The 17167-nt window shown below is 47.9% G+C and overlaps 7 protein-coding genes across 7 annotated transcripts; 4 read left to right on the top strand and 3 right to left on the bottom strand.

Moving 5' to 3' along the window:
- Positions 1-729: 729 nt before the first annotated feature.
- ANOM_001846 (beta-class carbonic anhydrase) lies at positions 730-1466 on the bottom strand (the record flags this gene model as incomplete). The annotated part of the gene is made up of 4 exons (XM_015547103.1): positions 730-963; positions 1048-1187; positions 1251-1288; positions 1381-1466. The coding sequence occupies 4 exons, from the start codon at positions 1464-1466 to the stop codon at positions 730-732; spliced, it is 498 nt and encodes a 165-aa protein (XP_015410313.1).
- A 476-nt stretch (positions 1467-1942) lies between these two features.
- On the bottom strand, positions 1943-4581 carry ANOM_001845 (uncharacterized protein; the record flags this gene model as incomplete). Its single annotated transcript, XM_015547102.1, has 3 exons — positions 1943-2195; positions 2249-4337; positions 4439-4581. Coding segments are annotated over 3 exons (2436 nt in total), but the record flags the coding sequence as incomplete, so codon positions are not given.
- A 2870-nt stretch (positions 4582-7451) lies between these two features.
- On the top strand, positions 7452-9123 carry ANOM_001844 (dolichyl-phosphate beta-glucosyltransferase; the record flags this gene model as incomplete). Its single annotated transcript, XM_015547101.1, has 3 exons — positions 7452-7777; positions 7904-8689; positions 8779-9123. Coding segments are annotated over 3 exons (1296 nt in total), but the record flags the coding sequence as incomplete, so codon positions are not given.
- A 1008-nt stretch (positions 9124-10131) lies between these two features.
- Positions 10132-10830, top strand: ANOM_001843 (uncharacterized protein; the record flags this gene model as incomplete). The annotated part of the gene is made up of 1 exon (XM_015547100.1): positions 10132-10830. The coding sequence occupies one exon, from the start codon at positions 10132-10134 to the stop codon at positions 10828-10830; it is 699 nt and encodes a 232-aa protein (XP_015410318.1).
- A 722-nt stretch (positions 10831-11552) lies between these two features.
- On the bottom strand, positions 11553-13052 carry ANOM_001842 (DUF409 domain protein; the record flags this gene model as incomplete). Its single annotated transcript, XM_015547099.1, has 3 exons — positions 11553-12033; positions 12081-12687; positions 12737-13052. The coding sequence occupies 3 exons, from the start codon at positions 13050-13052 to the stop codon at positions 11553-11555; spliced, it is 1404 nt and encodes a 467-aa protein (XP_015410317.1).
- A 1553-nt stretch (positions 13053-14605) lies between these two features.
- ANOM_001841 (uncharacterized protein) lies at positions 14606-15877 on the top strand (the record flags this gene model as incomplete). The annotated part of the gene is made up of 1 exon (XM_015547098.1): positions 14606-15877. One exon carries the CDS (start codon positions 14606-14608, stop codon positions 15875-15877), a length of 1272 nt encoding a protein of 423 aa, XP_015410316.1.
- An 812-nt stretch (positions 15878-16689) lies between these two features.
- ANOM_001840 (putative cell wall protein) lies at positions 16690-17165 on the top strand (the record flags this gene model as incomplete). The annotated part of the gene is made up of 2 exons (XM_015547097.1): positions 16690-16776; positions 16836-17165. Coding segments are annotated over 2 exons (417 nt in total), but the record flags the coding sequence as incomplete, so codon positions are not given.
- Positions 17166-17167: the final 2 nt, after the last annotated feature.

The raw sequence follows: 17167 nt of genomic DNA, 5'->3' as shown, positions 1-17167 counted from the left end.
TCGTGCTTGCATCGTTCTGACCAGGAAGGCTGTGTATCTACCTTACAAATATTGTTTCGTTCCCTTGATGCCGATAACCAGTGGTGTAGAGCGTCTGAATTTGCAGATTTGAGCCTCAAGCACTACACCATGAACGCACATGTAAAGGCTGACAGGGGTTGCGAATGGGTATCAATAATATAGATATCCCGCTCCAGGGGTATCAATTTCACTATCGGAAACACCAGTGCTGTATATTACACTGTTAGCAAAATATTCAAAAAGTAAGGAGACAAAGAGCCTGGAGGTGGCCTCCCATACTAGGTGACATCCTTGTGTGATTAGTGAGTGTTGGTGTAACGAGAACCGCGGCATGTACTTGACAAATAATGAGACTAGTCGCAAGAATAATTCGTAGGTTGAGAGCAAAACAAGAAAGCGGCCTCGCACAGCATGGTGAGTGTATGCGACTCTGTAGCAACTATGGGTGGCCAGCTTTGTTCCAGACCAATGCAACGAAGGGTCGGGAGATTTCAAAGTTGAAACACTTGATATGACTGGCCTAACCCACTGTCACTCGTGATCATCTCGTATAAGATGGTGTCTTTTTTCAAGATAGCAAAGGGCCACTGAGAATCCAAATCAGTAGTAGGTCGGCTAACTTGGCTCAGTGGAGATGTAATGATACTTGATTGTAATAAAGCCAGAGTAGTGGTTAATTCAAGCCACATAGGGAAAAACTGTCTGCTATCACAAATTATCCTCGACCCTGACAATCTTTCCCGTTTCAACTTCGTACAGAAACCCCGTGATAGGAACATCCAAGACCAGAGGGCTCTCTCTCAGCACCTTGATATCATCAAACACACTTTGTTTGAGATCACCAAAGGGCAAGAAAGAAATATGATCAGCATTTTGACTAAGATCCGATCTGATTTTGCCGCGGATCACCTCATCGGTAAATGTGAGCATCCCACAGTCAGTCTAGAGTGATCCAAGATATTAGTCAGTCTAATACTCTTTCAACCCAACCTTCTCCTTCCACGAGTACTATGAGATCTCACATACATGATGAATAATAACAATCTCTCGGGTGCCTAGCAACTGCTGGGAGATGATGATACTTCGCAAAGCATCTGCTGCGCGACCACCGGCATTTCGAATCACATGGGCATCGCCCTCCTCAAGGCCAAGGGCGCGAGCCGGATCTTGATCACAGTCAGTGAATCACGAATGTTGTATAAGTGCTGCAAGAGATTTTGAATACCTACCTAAACGGGCGTCCATACATGCCACGATGGCCACCTTCCTACGATGCCGGATTGACTCTATCAGGCCTTGAACTTGCGCTATTGATAGACCACCACAGGTGATACATTAGTGAAAAGACTATGTGCTTACCGTTTCGGAGGGATCTGCAGGTGGCCTTTGCTGAAGGACACAGCGTATTCAGCATTGGCCACTTCAAGTTCTTTTGCGACAGACATGATAATATCTGATAGGCCTTGACGGATAAAATTATATAAAGGTTTTGGGGTGATTCAAGCTATGGTGAACCACAACATTGGACAATACATCAAACTTATACTGTCACTGTCACCCGGACACAAGGGTATAAGCGCCGGTAATGGTCTATTGCTTCAATTCTGTCTTGATGGCGTGATAGAACTCTGCCTTGAATTAAGGCCAATCAAGATCCTTGTTTCTCGCCCACATCGTATTCCTACTTTCTCCCGGTTACCATTATACAACCCACAGCCCATAGGTCCTCGAAGAGAACACTGTCAGGAAATCTCAAACTGCATCATGATGAAGCGAGTTATCCGTCGTAGAAAACCGGTGCTGTCAGAAAGCCAATGGCGAATTGGGTTTCTACGCACTTTGTTTCTTTGCAATGCTCTAGCTGAGATAACTATTGTCTAGGCCACATAGGCAGGACTAAAAAAGATACAGGAGATTCGGCCAGAACTGTCATAACATTGTCTATGTTTGGATTATGTATTCTAACCTGTTGATGGAGGACACGGCACGCCGTCTTGTAGGCCAGGCAACTGAAACCTATGCCTTACCAGGTAAAGAGCACTACCGGGTTTTGTTTCCACCATCTTCTCGAGTTCGGAGATTGTCTCGGATTTCAGAGCTGTCTCGAGTTCCAGAGCAAATGGCGTCACAGTGAACTGTCGCGAAGCAGGGTCGTACGTTATCCAACGATTGAACTGAAAGATGTCAGCACCAGCATCCACACTCTCGCTTGTCCACGTGCACATACCTTCGCTAGCCGCACACCCAACCAGAGACACCGGTACATCCTAGAGATACTCAGGGACTCTCGTTCGACATTCCGCCCATCCTCGTCGGAAGGGCAATTCTCAAAGAACGACGAAGGATAATAAATCTGGCTCCAGATCTGGCCACGAATGAGGAAGTCTTCCGGAAGCCAACTCGTTTCATTAGAAATAGGGAATTCGGCCCCCTCGATCAAATTGAAGTCAAATTCGTCCAGTGAGGTCAACCAACCCTGAACCAGTCTTTGAAGAAAGCTCGGTTGAATGATCATATTGAGGAAGATGACAATTCTGTTCCAAGGAACTACGGCTTCAACACATTTCATACCGGTCGCGGTATGTGACAGACACCATAGAAATGCCAGAGAGGTATGGAGTGCGGGAAATAGATTCATGTTGTTAACGTGTTCAAGCATAACGGAGAACGTCTCAAAAGCAAGGCTAGACCCATAAGCCAGCTGGGAGGGATCTTGTTGAGCCCCAAGGGTAAGAAAACTAGCCACCGCCTCATGAGCGCTTCTGACGGGGTCCTCGGCAGTAGAGAGGCCTTCAGATGACTTGGCCTGCTCTGTAGCCACTTGGTGAAATTCAGCGCATAGGAGAGAGTCACTATTACTGTATTCTAGCATCGCCGCAAAATTAGAAGAAGTGAGGTAAACTCCCTGCATTCTGAAAGTCACGCCCACGCGGGGAATATACTTTTCCAAGGAGGACAAAAACTCATCCGATGATTTAATGAAATGCACTGCAGTAGCTTGCGTAAAAAGGTAACCATGGGCGGACACAAAGGCGGTCGTGACATGGGGGTAGCCGATCACTCTAGGGCCTTGCAAGAGCGGGCTAAAGAAGCGCAGGATACTTACCCTGGTGCGTGGGAATGGGCGCACACAGACCAGGGATTTCGTGTAGTAAAATAGCTGCTGGACAATATCGGGCCGAGCTAGAACTCCGAGATGGTGTTGGATCCTGCCGACATCAGGGTTCTTATCTACTGCCTTGTTGTACCAATATCTTGCGATTCCAACCCAGATCTCATGATCCAGCAAGCCACGTTCTTCAATAACAACGCCATATCTTGACAAGTCTCCAAGGCACTCAATCCAGGTTTCTTCAAATGCTGGGACGGTCTCTAACAGCAGTGTCAACATTGAGTAAGCCAGATAAATGAACGTCAGCATGTGTTCGAGGGAATCAGGAAGTCGGCGATGTAACAATTCTAGAAACGTCTGGATTCCGTAGCGCCACATACGAGCTGGCACATTGTACTTTTCCGATGATTTTCTCAAAGCTAGGTTGGCCGACGGATGTTGCGAGGCCATGAAAAAGTCGTGATGCTCTTGGAGTAAGGTTCGGTGTAAGGCGATCAAGGCTTGCCATTGCTGATGGGACAGCTCGCTTTCCTGTACAAATTGCTGTTTGACGATGTCGATACACTTCTTCTCCACCATGACGAGCCCGGCGTAGATTCCTCGAACCTCATTGGCTAATTGATCTTCTGTTATAGGATGAGTTTCTGGCTGTAAGGTGATCCCAGTTGATTCAATACCTCCAGCTACCGCAGAGTGCCCTCCAACCATCTTCTGTTCATGGCTCAAACCCTCTCTAGATTCGTTTGATACAGGCACGGAAGCCATAGCGCCCTGTGTAAGGTTCGCATGCGATATATGTGGGCTTTCATTCAAAATCTGGTTGGAGTCTCTTTGGTGGTGTGTCTGTGGAAATTCCCCACTGAGATCCACGGGCGAATTGGTAGAAGCACTACGAAAGTGAGTATCGGTTCCGTTGACTTGGACCTTTGCCAGTGGATTTTCAGTTATTGGCCTGCGGATTGGGCGATCGGGAGACGCGCTGGATGGCCCCCGTCTGCTGTGCCGTGACTGACAACGCCTCTTATTCGGAGATGCCCATTCGCTATCAGGATCACTTAGACCATCCGCAATATAACCATTCGGGACATCACCACTAGACTCAAGTCTCTTCAAAAGGGAAGAACTGGTGGAGTGGCGCGCCTGATTGGTCGAAGATGACCCTGCTGGGGACCCAGCATCCGATACTACTGGTACAACTGGCTTCCTGCGTGAAAGGTCAATAACTTGCTGCAATGACCGGTGAGCCGCTGGTGGCCTCGACACGTCATTTAACAGAGGCCACCTAATGATGGGTGAATTACTCACTTAGGAAAGTCTGTCTCTATTCCAGCTTCGGGAGAACCCAGATTCTGGTCTTTTACAGGATCTCGGAATCGTAAAGGAAAGGTTTCCCGATCAACATTATCGTCGCTCATTGTAGTTGGTAGAAGCATAGACAATATTGTTATCTGGTCCCGTTAGCGGCTTAACTCCGAAGTTCCAGAAAATATCAGATTCCAGAGAAACAGGATGTTTTAAAAAATGAGATGGAATTGTTTATTTACCAAGGGTGCATTAGAGTATATTAGTTGCGTAAGAATGAACTAAGCTTGCTTGACACAAGGAAAGACAGACAAGATTAGACAGAGTTGATCCGTTGTCACAGAGCCTCCGGAGTTGTGCACAATCTATGTTGATATGTTGGAGGCTCTGGCGCACGTTGCAGAAGAGAGATATAACAAAAAAGTGGGTCTAAATATGGCACAAAGAAAATATCCAAAAGCTTACCTGGGACAAAGAGGTTACTTATGAAGGAAAGAGGGAGGGAATATTATGGGTTAGGCAACTAGCTTCATCTTCCATCTGCCTAGTAGATAAACGAATAAATTAGATCGGGACGCGGAGCATTGACACACGAAGAAAACCCACACCTATAGGAATATCGCGACGTGACTCAAAGAGCGAAAAAGAGGAACAGTTAAGATATGAGGCAAAAAGTGACAAACATGGTGTTGAAGAGAGAGGTTGAAGGCGGAGAGGGGCAGCAGGAAATCGTCCGAAGCTGGCTGGGGTTATACTTTACTTAATAATGCCTGATATTCCAAGTCAAAGCAACCCATGCAAAAGCCACTTCCGGGTAGTCAGCCCGCCTTTCAGTTGCCTTCCAGAGTATTTGTGTTTGTTGCTTACCGGTTTATCCCTGGATAACGAGGGGAAAAAAGAACAGACCTTTTATTTCATTTTTGTGTTTTCAGTGTACGGTAACTAATCTGGGTACTGCATTGAAGATCAATTCTAATCTACGAGATATACCGATAGGTGATCTAGGACGTGAAGAGAATCGAACAGAACCGCTCCAGCCAGTGGCAGCGCCACATTTTATGTGGCGCGCCCATGATGCCGCTCTATGACGCACTTCCCGATCCATGCCAATTCTGCAATCTATCCTCGTGGATCTGACAATGATCATGATGTTCACCGACAATTGAAACACCAATACCCAACGATGATATTCTTTAGTGACTTCCATCACAAATTTTCTCATTGTTTAATAATCCACCAACCATTGCAACGCGATCCGACTCCGTGCTATTAATAGTGAATTGTCAAGAAGGCTGTGCTCTGAAAAGTTACCGATACTCGGGAATTGTAGTCCAGCATTCAAAAGTTGCCTGACAGCCTGAATCGCCTGCCGATTGCCAAGGGTCCCCTGATTGGCCAGCTCGGGCTACTCGCACCACTTGTCCGCATCAACTTGCATTCCTGGCTCCAGCAAACATCAACGCGCGTGAGCCTCGAGCCTCTTGTGGGTATTAATACGCAGTAGTCAGAAGTTCTTGCTATGAGTCAATTCTGAAAACTGTCTGTCATGCTCGTCTAGATATAAAAGTTGCAAGTTACACCTAACCCGCCACGTTGTCTTGAACAGAGCAACCTGTCTGTCTTTTCACACTAAGAGTCTTGCCGATATTGCGTCAGCTTACTCGTATGTCTCAGCGCATAGTTCGTGGTGCTCGGATGCCAGCAAATACGACCGTTAGATGTCAAGTGAATGGGTCATTGCCTGCCAAATCAACCGAGCCTCGCCTATCCCCGGCCTACCGGCATCAAGGACGAATAGAAATCATTTTTCTCTCTGGGCATACACTTTATCGCCTGAATTAATGAAGGTTATCGGGTGTAAAGAATAGGGATCTGGATAGTTGCCTTCCCTTGCGTGGACACCGCCTCTTCTGCCCTCTCTTGTGTGCCCCTAACCTGCATCGGACTCGCCACCATTTTTCAAGCAGAGCATGCTATCAATGACTCCTAGGCTGGTTTCAAAGCCAGTAGAAATACGTGCACATCACCTTTAATGATGACAGTGTGTTGCATACTACGTCAGTAGGATACCCGAGCCGTTAGTCTTGGTCGGCGAACGGCTTGCCTTCATTTAAACGGCAAAGTCTAGGTTTGTAGTGGAAAGTTCAAAGGCCGCCAGCTCTGGTCAATGAGCAAGGACTCCGTCTAACCATCAGACCTGACGAGACTCGGAGCCTTATTAATAGGAAGCGTACTTCATGTCTGGCTACCATGTCCTGAGTGGCTCTTCATTCACAAACGCGCAAACTCTCCCATACAGTTGTGCCATTTTGGGAGTCGCAGTATATCTAAAATTTGACAAATGTCGTTTGCGTTTATCGAACTCATGAGATCATTACTTTCTTCTCACTTTCTCTACTGCCTACCATCACAGTCTCGACGTGTATGGGCTATAATTCAACGAAAAATCAGACCAGATACTCCTCGACTTGCCGCCAAACGATGAAATGAATACAAAAACAGGGGAAGTTAGTGATAGATATCTCCCGCGGCTACTTCCAAGCCCCGTTAAAACGCGTGCTCTGGTTTCTTCGTGTATGGTCAAATAAGACATGTTGCTAGCCTATAGCTGCTTCTACCGAAGCCTGTAAATATGCGCCCAGGCGCAGCTTTCGCCCACTGTAATGGTGCACAACCTTCGTTGATAAGCTTGGTATGGAATGTTTGACAGAACTTGGCTCTGTACCATCTGCGGTTCCTCAACCATTGCAATTGTACTGGTCACAATGGACCTTATTTACCAGACGACTTCACCAACAACAACTAGTCAGTCAGTATTCCAGAAAGGCTTACGTTGTTGATATCGCAAGAATCGTGGGACGCTAAACACTGTGGAGTGCCTTACGAACATCCGCCGCCAAACCGTCTAAATCCTCCAATGAATACCCGCGCCGCAGAATCCACTAACACCAAAAGGACAAGCTGGCGACAGGAACGTGTCGGAGATATGCCCGCTTGCTTTCCCCCTCACATCGTCTTCTCATTCATCTCAACTTCCCGTCCATGATGCTCTTCCTCGATCATTCTCTCCGATCTTTATGATACTTCTCTCTCCAAGACAGGCTCCGTGTCGCATGGCTGGCCAAGTCCGGATTGTCCCTGTTCAGTTGAGCGCTTGAGCTCATACTACTAGTATACTTGCACCATATAACAGATCTTCAGTTTCCACAATTGATCGACTTTACCATGCCACAAGAACCGTGGACTGAGGTTTGCGCTCAATGCGCCGAGCTTCTGTCCAATGTTCCTCCATCCATTCTTTTTACTGCGCTTATCGCAACTCTCCTCGGAGCTTTCGTCCTCGTAAGTGCCATCTGTCCTATTACCCTACTTTCTTGACAATGCTTTTTCTATGCGATACAAACATTCCCTAGAGCTATTTATGAACATTGACTAATCGGCCCTTTTTTTCTTCGCACGCGTATGCAGGCCTACATAGCCCTCTTTTTCGTTGCCCCTGTACCCCGAGAACCGTTTCCAGAAGAGAAGAAATACCGAACACTTTCGAAGGATGGATCAATCACGGAACCCCAGCAATTACCTTGCTGGCAAGATTCCCTGTCCAAGCGCTCGAATCAGACACCCGAACAATCAGGAATAGAAAAAGCCGACCTTTTTATGTCCGTGGTGATACCGGCCTACAACGAGGAGAAACGGCTTGGAGGCATGTTGGAAGAAGCTGTCAACTACTTAGAGCGGTCATATGGAACGCTACGCAATAGTACTAATGAAAACGGTATTGCCGCAGAGGGAAAGACAACTCGACAGCGGAAACCGGCCAATGGGCATGTGAACGGCCATGCGGCGAATGGTCCTGGAAACGAGAAGGGCTGGGAGATAATCATTGTATCTGATGGGTCTTCGGATAAAACTGAAGAGATGGCGCTTAGCTTTGCCCGAGACCATCAACTTTCGCTGCACCCCAAAGGTTATGCGGGTCCTTGGACCCCGGGCACTCAAGAGGGAGTTCACATACCCCCTGGGACAATTCGAGTTGTGACGCTGTCTGAGAACCGAGGAAAAGGAGGTGCAGTCACCCACGGCATGAGACACGTACGGGGCCAATATGTGGTCTTTGCCGACGCCGACGGGGCTAGTGATTTCCAGGATCTTGGGAAACTTGTCACTGCTTGTCAGGACATCGAGGACGCTGAGGGTCGCGGTGTCGCAGTGGGCTCCCGAGCGCATATGGTTGGGAGTGAAGCCGTTGTCAAGGTGAGATAATTGCCCTTCGGAACTACTCTGTCAATTCCGCGCTCCAACCCCTGTCGCGGCATCCGGATTAATATTGACATGTTATGCAGCGGTCGAAGTTACGCAATTTCTTGATGCACTCTTTTCACTTGATCTTATGGCTTTTAACGCCTGCCAAGACGGCTACCATCAAAGATACCCAATGCGGCTTTAAATTATTCTCCCGAACATCACTGCCTTACATCATCCCGTATATGCACTCGGAGGGGTGGATTTTCGACGTGGAAATGCTCATGCTAGCTGAATTCTCAGGAATTCCAGTGGCGGAAGTTCCGGTTGGCTGGAGAGAAGTGACTGGAAGCAAGTTGAATGTGCTTCGCGACAGCATTGGAATGGCCTGGGGATTGGCGGTTCTCCGAGCCGCATGGTCCCTAGGCGTTTATAGACGCGCATGAGCTTCCCCATTTAGAAAGAGCAAAGAAAAGACAAATGATTTGTATTTACTGCGGTTACTACTTATTTCGGCATTTTCAATATCTATCAAGTCATAGCCCTGTGATTGTTGGAAATCTACCTTCATATACCGGTTTACCATGTGGCAAACCTGACCTTAATAGCAATAAGAGATAAGAAACAAGTTGACACGAGATAAATGAACTATGACGTCTACATAATCAGACAACAATATATAGTTCGTAGTACCCAGACAGCCAACGACCTAAGCATCGAGCTCCTTAGCGCGTTTCAACAAATCCCATTCATCTATAGCATACATACAATAGAGCTTCTTCACCCCTAGCTCCTATTGAATAACCAAGACCCCGGTGGCAACTAACGTTCCCAAAAGAAAAGATTTTCACGTTTTTTTTTTTTTTTTCTTTCGCAAAATAAACTTTGATCGTCCCCTGAAGCCGGTTGGTTCGGACCGATTTTCGTCGTGGAAAAGATCCTTTTCTCGGAATCGGGAACGATGCGCATGAATGAATGGGGGTGAGCTGACCGATAAGTGGTGTGATACTATAACCTCCCTCGGCTTCTTGGAGATTTTTTCACCTCTCTCCTTTTTCTTTTTTTATAATTGCTTGCCTCGTCTTGTCTTAAGTCGTGTGTTATGAACAGCACATTGTTTTACTTGGCATGACCTGATTCTGACGCCAAGTTGTGGCACTCACCTGACACCTTTTTGTTGTCAATCTTGGTTCTTTTTTTTTTTTTTTAGTCCTTTGCTATCTATATTGCTATACGTGAGGCCATCCGGAGCTACTTATGGCTTAGAGTAGTACGGATCGGTCGATGATGACATTATACCGTATGGCGTTTGGAGCTTATATACCGTCTTACATCACGTCTCCTTCGATAAGGCAATAACCTCTATACTTGGACGGCTTTATCACAACGTCTTATCTAGTATATACGACTCGCAAGCAACAATCGAGCCAGGCGCTCGCGCAAAGAAACAGAAAATGGCACAAATATCACAATCTCCCATCCTCCGCTTACCACTTGAAATCCGTCTGATGATCTATGAATACGCCCTCGACGTACCGAACGAGTACATGGACAGGCCGCTGATCGTGGTCAATGACCGCGGAAACGCCTTCACAGCGCGAGGCCGTTACCGCGCTCTATCAATGTGTCCCAGCTGGGTAGGCGAGAACGGCAAGGTCCGCAGCCTGCTCTCCGTGAATCGGCAAATCCACGATGAAGTCGAAGACTTCTTGTATTCGCATAATACGCTCTTCTTTCTCAATGCGTTTAGTCTGGACCGGCTGGGTGCGTTCCTGGATACGCTTAGTGAGACGGCGCGCAGGCGCATTCGCAGCGTCGGCTTTGAAATCTTCTTCTTTGTGCATTCGCAGACGGGCGTGCCGAAGCGGACGTTGAAGGAGTATGAGCGCGCCGGGAAGATCCTGAGCGAGAAGCTGCCCAATTGGAGCAGCGTTGTGTTTTACCTTGATCCGAGGTTTTATTTCCCGTCGGCGGCTGTTGGGGGCAGGGAGTTGTCGGCTAGGGGAGTTTGGTATCTGGCGACGAAGTTTGGAGCCATGAGGAAGGAGATGCAGTTTTTCGCGCTGCCGTCTATTCATCGGCATGTTATGGACGACGCCAAGAGGAAGATTCAGATGGGGAGGAGGGGGTCGCAGGGGCGGGCATTTCTTTAGCCTGTGATTCTTCTCTCTTTTTTCTTTTTTTTTGTCTCATTTGTCGCCTTTTCGATGGGGTTCATTATCGGGGTTTCGGTGCATTATACCTAGTCGCACTCTCCGCTTCAGGGGACTTTCTGGGGTTTCACTTGGGAGTTTCGAGGGTGGGGAAAGTATCATTCCCTTGGATTGGTGGTCGATGCACCATGACGTTTTTCGAAATTGATGCGGAGATAAATACGTCTCTCTGTTCATCATTCTCCACCCACCATATTAATCATATCTCGGAGTCCCTTCATCGGTCAGGATCATTAGCGGGAGTTTTCAGGTCAGATGAGCTTGGCATGGAAATCATGGTTTCGGGCGCAAGGATTGTGTTTAAAAAAGGGTTCCATACATAGCATGTCTTGCAGATTTCGGTATAATAATAGACTTCCATTGTTCAGATGATCATAGTGCATGGTTGCGACATCGGCCGTGGAGGTGGACATGCGGCAGGTGATTCCTGTGATCAGTATGCTAGGCACCACCGATCTCCAGCCATTTAAGTCCAATGGCTTCTAGATTGGTTAACAAGATCAGCTAAGTTGATTAATTGTTTACCTACCGTCTCCCATGGCTTACTGCTGACAATATGTAGCAACTTTACAGGGTTAGCTAGTCAAACTAACTATAAACAGTTAAAGATTTTATGCTTGGTGAGGTAATTGTATTGCATTTGTTGCTCGTAAGGAAATTTCTCAGGCTGGGGGCAAGAAAGAAGCGAAAAGGGCTCCTTGAACAAGGGCATAGACTATCATGTAAAAGACCGTCATGCGTGCGTACCGATACTGATTCATGATCCGGGCCTCTTTCTTGCCCCGGTGTGCGTCCGCTTTCTCCGATGATGCTAACGAGTGCCCCTCAACTAGAGCATGGGCTAGCCAGAGATACCACACTGGATAACCTGAGGACATGCGTGTGATTATTTGGACATGGTGTTTCAGAAAAGTCAGGATGGCTAGGGTTATCTGGGGAGCTGCTAGACTACGTAATAGACGACCAGTTAATCGTGCCTCAGAGTGAATTTGCATTTTGGGCATGTTGGAGGAACTTTGCTGTCCATCCGATCCCACGCTGAGTGTCCAAAAAGCAGAGTATGTCATGACTGCTAGCATTGGGCCAGCTAAAGCGAACAGGGGGACATTGGACAGAGTCCAATACCGAAGAAAACCATTGTTCCTACTAGCATTAGCATAGACATGGTAACTACCGAAAAGCACACATACCAGTAATGGTCTTGAACGAAGCTATAGATGCTAGGAATCGTGCTACGACACCATGCCCTTGGGTCCTTGTGATTCACGCAGAACTGCTCGTAAGCAATATATTGCGGCACCACAAAGCCAAGGCCTGTGAATATCCCAGCCATACCAACAGCGATTAGCCGACGGGTTTTAGCCAAGGTGATCCCCTTAGTCATTGAGTACAGGAGCCTTACGGCTTCTTCAAAGAGTGCCATGCCATTTAAAAGACCATTGCTGCGCGCTGCCGTTGCTAATCCATACAAGATACCAGATAGCGGGATTAAGGCATCATGGTGACCTGTGGAAGCCCCCGAATGACTAAAGCTCAGTACAAATAAGAGGGAACCTATGAAGCTCAAGAAAGCGTGGGTACTCTCGCCATAAGGAGCCGATAGAAATAGCCCAGCAGGCGACAAGATGTGTAAACACGCGGCGATAAATGCAAGGTTGCGGCCCTTCCTTCCCGGAAACACAGCACGTGCCAGACTGTACAGCACAAAAACCGACATGCCATGAGCTGCATGAGCTACGGTAATGCCAATGATACTCTCTATAAACGCGTGGCTAATGCCGACTGTGCGTCGGAGAACTGACATATAGTTAGTCGGTCTCAGCTCTCCGGGGGCAAGTATCCTCACCATCAACAAAGGTTCTGATGAGACTTGCAAACCCTAGATTGAATGCCCATTCTTGCTCAAACAGGCAGCCTCGACGAGCGATTTCTGTAAAATAGATAGCGTCCCATCGGGTTAAATTAGTGGCAAGCAAGCCCAATACTGGCGTCAACAGTCCATGGCGGTCTGTATTAGCTGCATTACGGCCCAGCGCCAATAGGGCGGTCGAGGTGTCATACGCAGGACCGGGACTGGAGACGACCAGGAGAAGTAGAAGAGCTTTCCAAGAGACAAATATCAGTAGAAGAGATCGATAGGATCGATCGAGTAAGGTTGACATTATAATTGATTAATCATTTGAGGCTTTCATGAGAGAACCCCAATAATGCGACCTTGCTGATTGGCTCTACAGCGAATGGAAAGTGGAAGGGCCAAGGGGTACAGGACCAAGCAATTTCAATACCCGTGACCCGACCGTGGATGGAGCCAGACATGGATACTACTAGTAGTACTAGTACTGACTTGGGACTAGATCAGGGCCGCTTTTTGCACTGTGACTTGACCCTGACCATAAAGCAGCGGGGCCTGTAAGATGCATTCAAAGCAGCTCGCACAAGAATGCTACAGTGATACTACTAGTAAGAGGAACGGCGACTACAACGAACAGGAGCAGCCAAGCTGACTTCCTACTCGCTGTCACAAGATTCCGGAATTGCTGGATCGGGAATTCTGCATGATGCCCGCCACTCGGTGGAACTTTGATCATTCAGAAGTTCACCTGCACGCACCAGTCGGAGTGGAGCATGAGACATTGGAGAAGAGATTCATGAGATCTTCCGGTGGCACCCGCATTAGGAAGTTGAAAGACAGGCAGCGGTCGAGATAGCGTGGAGAGGCATTGGGGGTGACAGCAGTAAAATAACGTCATGGCCCCCCTCGTGATCGGCCTGAGGCCTCATCCGTCGAGCAAATAATCTCACTTTATTATTCGCGCAACGTCATTGTTGCTTTTAGACGTCCTGGGTACGGAGGAGTACTTGTACATATATCTACGTCGTATTCCGGACGCAAACCCTGACCCAAACCACTTCGTTTCACTTGCAACTGAGGGCGAGGTTCCAACCCAGCCACAGGATATTTCTCTCGGCGTACAGCACTACTATTAGTACGCAAGTACTAGTAAGTCCTCCCGATAAGTGGCATTTTCCCCGCATGTGGGCCAATCATGAACACCCTCTAGTACTACTTTGTTGGGCTGGCATGAAATAAGTCTAATTCATTTGCCTGAAGGCCTTAAATTTCGGTCCAAGAGACCCGCTTCGTTAATACCTCAGGTAACAACACCAGGTTGTTGCATGCTTGTGAACCCAGCAAAGTCAGGCGCATCGTCCACTTGTTCTCCCGCCTTTGGTCGCCTAGTCGCTGCAAAGCCCACACCACTTTACATTTACCAAATCCCAACTATCCTTCCACATGCGCTTTCTTGCAGGGCTGCTTCAGGCGTCGTCGTTGATACCCCATTAGTCGGTGAATTAGCTGTTTTTCCGCGATTGGAAACACCTAGCACTGATCGTTTGCTTTTCGCCACTCCTGTAGGTTGTCCCTGGTGGATTCCCTGGTTCCATTCGTCGCATCCTGGGGAAATCTCCACCAACAAACATCAGTTACTGTTTCATGACTGTCAATTCATGTGTGAAGTATGTAGCTAATGGTCATCAAGTACCCGATCTTTTTTTTTCCTTTTTTGGTCTTTGGTTCAGCACCGCATTTCTTTCCCCGAAATCCCCTCCCTAATCATCCCTTTATAGGAGGGTTCGTCCACTTCAAGAACTCAATCGAATCCAATCCCTTGAACTGTCTTACTCGACAGACTTGGCTACCTTGACCACAATCATGAAATCATCAATTGCTGCGAAGGTCCCAAACGGCCACGGCAGCGTCTACAAGGAAGTGCGCTTCTCACCAACTGCCACTCCCATTCGTCGTACCCAGTCGGTACCGAACGCCCATGCCGTCCATCATCCAGGGACATTGACCACCAAGCGGGACGCTTCGGCCTTGAGTGCAAGCTACATGGAGCAGGCACAGTCGCTCCTTGTTCGTCAACGCGCTGGTTTTGAGAATGAAAGATTACTCTTTGCAGAAGAAAGGCTCTTATGGGAGAAAGAACGGGAACTGCTGAGATTGAGGATTGCCGAGCTCGAATCGCTCCTCAAGAGTCATGGACATGCAATTACTTCCACAAGAGCTTCAACCGATTCTTCATCAAAATCTATCTTAACGTTTAAATACCCTTTCGACCCACAGCCTCCGGCAAGCTTGTCCGAAGAGAATTTCCAACACTGTGGCGCTCAAGTGTGGGAGGGTTCTAGCCCCGGAAGTCGACCCACAAGAGTATTCCCCGAAATAGAGAAGTCAGATAGCCACAGTCAGAACCCGGAACAAAGGGGAGTCTTGTCCATCCCAGGGTTCTCTCTTGACGCCGCTTTGTCGCCTCGAGCCCGCGCAGCCGATTCTGCAATCACCAGTGTATCAGTACCGATTGAGAAGCTCGACAGCAAACTTGATGGCATTACGCTCAAATCATCTGCGTTGCCTCCAGAAATTGTCGCCCGCGTAATGACACCTCCGTCACCTTCGCCTCAGGAGGCGTCCCCGGCTTCAGTATCTGAAAAGACCCTAGATCGCCGAAATAGTTTGAAGTTAAGGCTTTCGGAGTTGGGGTCATTAGAGAGAAGGTTAACAAGGGATGCCGGACACACTCCAATGGTCGTTATTGACGGCGATGCCGATGCCGATGTGGAAATTGAGCAGCCTTCTCCAAGCGAAGGGCGTTCGAAGGAGGGTGAAGCCCTTGCTCTAGCGGCACCTCGGCAACCCGCAGAAAACTCCGACTCGTACTTCTCCGATCTACCTGACGATCCAGCCTTGAAAGGCCCTCTATCCCTACTAAACGATGAAGAGCACGACAGTGGTTTCCTTAAGGAACTAGACCAGAAGCTCCTTGATCAAGCAAAGCAGGCCCTGGGGTACTCTGCAGAGTCCAAGACCCTGGAGGTCGAGGTTGAAGCTGCAAGCCGCGCTAGCCAGGAGCCAGAGCTGAAATTCAAAAATAGCACGAACTTTGGTACTGCATTTGGTATATCAAACCTGGGTGGGGTCTAAAAAACTTTTGGATACTTTACACAGCGACAGTATGGTTTACACTATGGATTTGGTGCATACATTACCAGTTGGATTTATTTATCTTTCATATACAGGAGAGGCGCCCTTTCTGCTTTATCTATGGATATCATGAGTGACGATTTGGGATGATGTATTACTTTAGTTTCTTTGCTACTTTTTGGGATCAGATACAAACTACTTTACACCGAGGAACCTGTGTACCCTACCCAATGAACCTCCTTTATCAATTGAGACAATACTGGTCTTGTTCATATTGACTGGGTTAGCGCCAATAGGCTTGTGGCTCCTTGCATGGACCTGCGTCAAATCTCAGATCTAGATCCCCATCTTATCTCCTTGCATCCCTTACTGTCACCCCAGTGGTTCTCTCGTATTCTGCTAATTGCTTGAAGCACTTGAATATGTTTAGTGTCTCAGCAGTATCGCTTTACAGTTACCTGCAGGACCCTAGGTCTTTCGTTTTTATTTTTATTTTCTTGCCTTCTTTGCCCCTTGGCCTAAGCTTTGAACCTGCGTTGGCAGCCCCCTGGGCCTTGTTTCTAGGACAGTTATGCCCTAGAAAGGGTGCATGGGCCCTTGAGAACAAACCCTATCTACGTATTAAGATGATATTCCCAGAAGTCTATAAAACTCGTCCACATTCCTTCGTTCTTACTTCTCATCGACGCATTCCTTCACTTCTATCAAGCCTCCAATCATTGACTGAATCCACTCATTCGAGAAGCATTTTCTATACCTTGGCTATTTGACATTCCCTCCAAAGTCTTACGGTCACTACCATTCTCGCAACAATGTACGACGCGAAGAGCCTTTCGGCCCTCCTGGTCCTCCTGTTGGCTGCCGGACCTGCCTCAGTTGTTTCCGTGCCTGTTGCTGCGGTATGGAGACTACGTGTGCCCTATCTACTACATCCGTGCAATATACTGACGAAGATTAGGACCAGAACATTGTCGCGAGACAGATCAACAGCGAGTCTGAGGCTGGATCTAACTGGGATTTTTCCATCCCCGGCGGACCCTCATACAAAAGCGACTCATACGCATCTTCCGACTACCATGAAGGTCCCAGCCAAAATGGCGGCTCCAGCCTTTCATCTGGATCTGATGCAAGCGATGGTACAACCATTTCTATCCCCGGTGGCCCCAGCTTTAAATCGGGAAGTTTTGCGCACGATAGCTATGAACAAACTGAGCCTGAGCCTGAGCCTAAGCCTGAACCCGAGCCTGAGCCTGAGCCTACTCCTACTCCTACTCCGCAGGAGCCCCAGCC

The sequence above is a fragment of the Aspergillus nomiae genome (assembly GCF_001204775.2).
Source record: "Aspergillus nomiae NRRL 13137 chromosome Unknown contig00032, whole genome shotgun sequence".
Taxonomy (NCBI): Eukaryota; Fungi; Ascomycota; class Eurotiomycetes; order Eurotiales; family Aspergillaceae; genus Aspergillus; species Aspergillus nomiae.
This window is presented reverse-complemented; position numbering and strand designations above follow the sequence as displayed.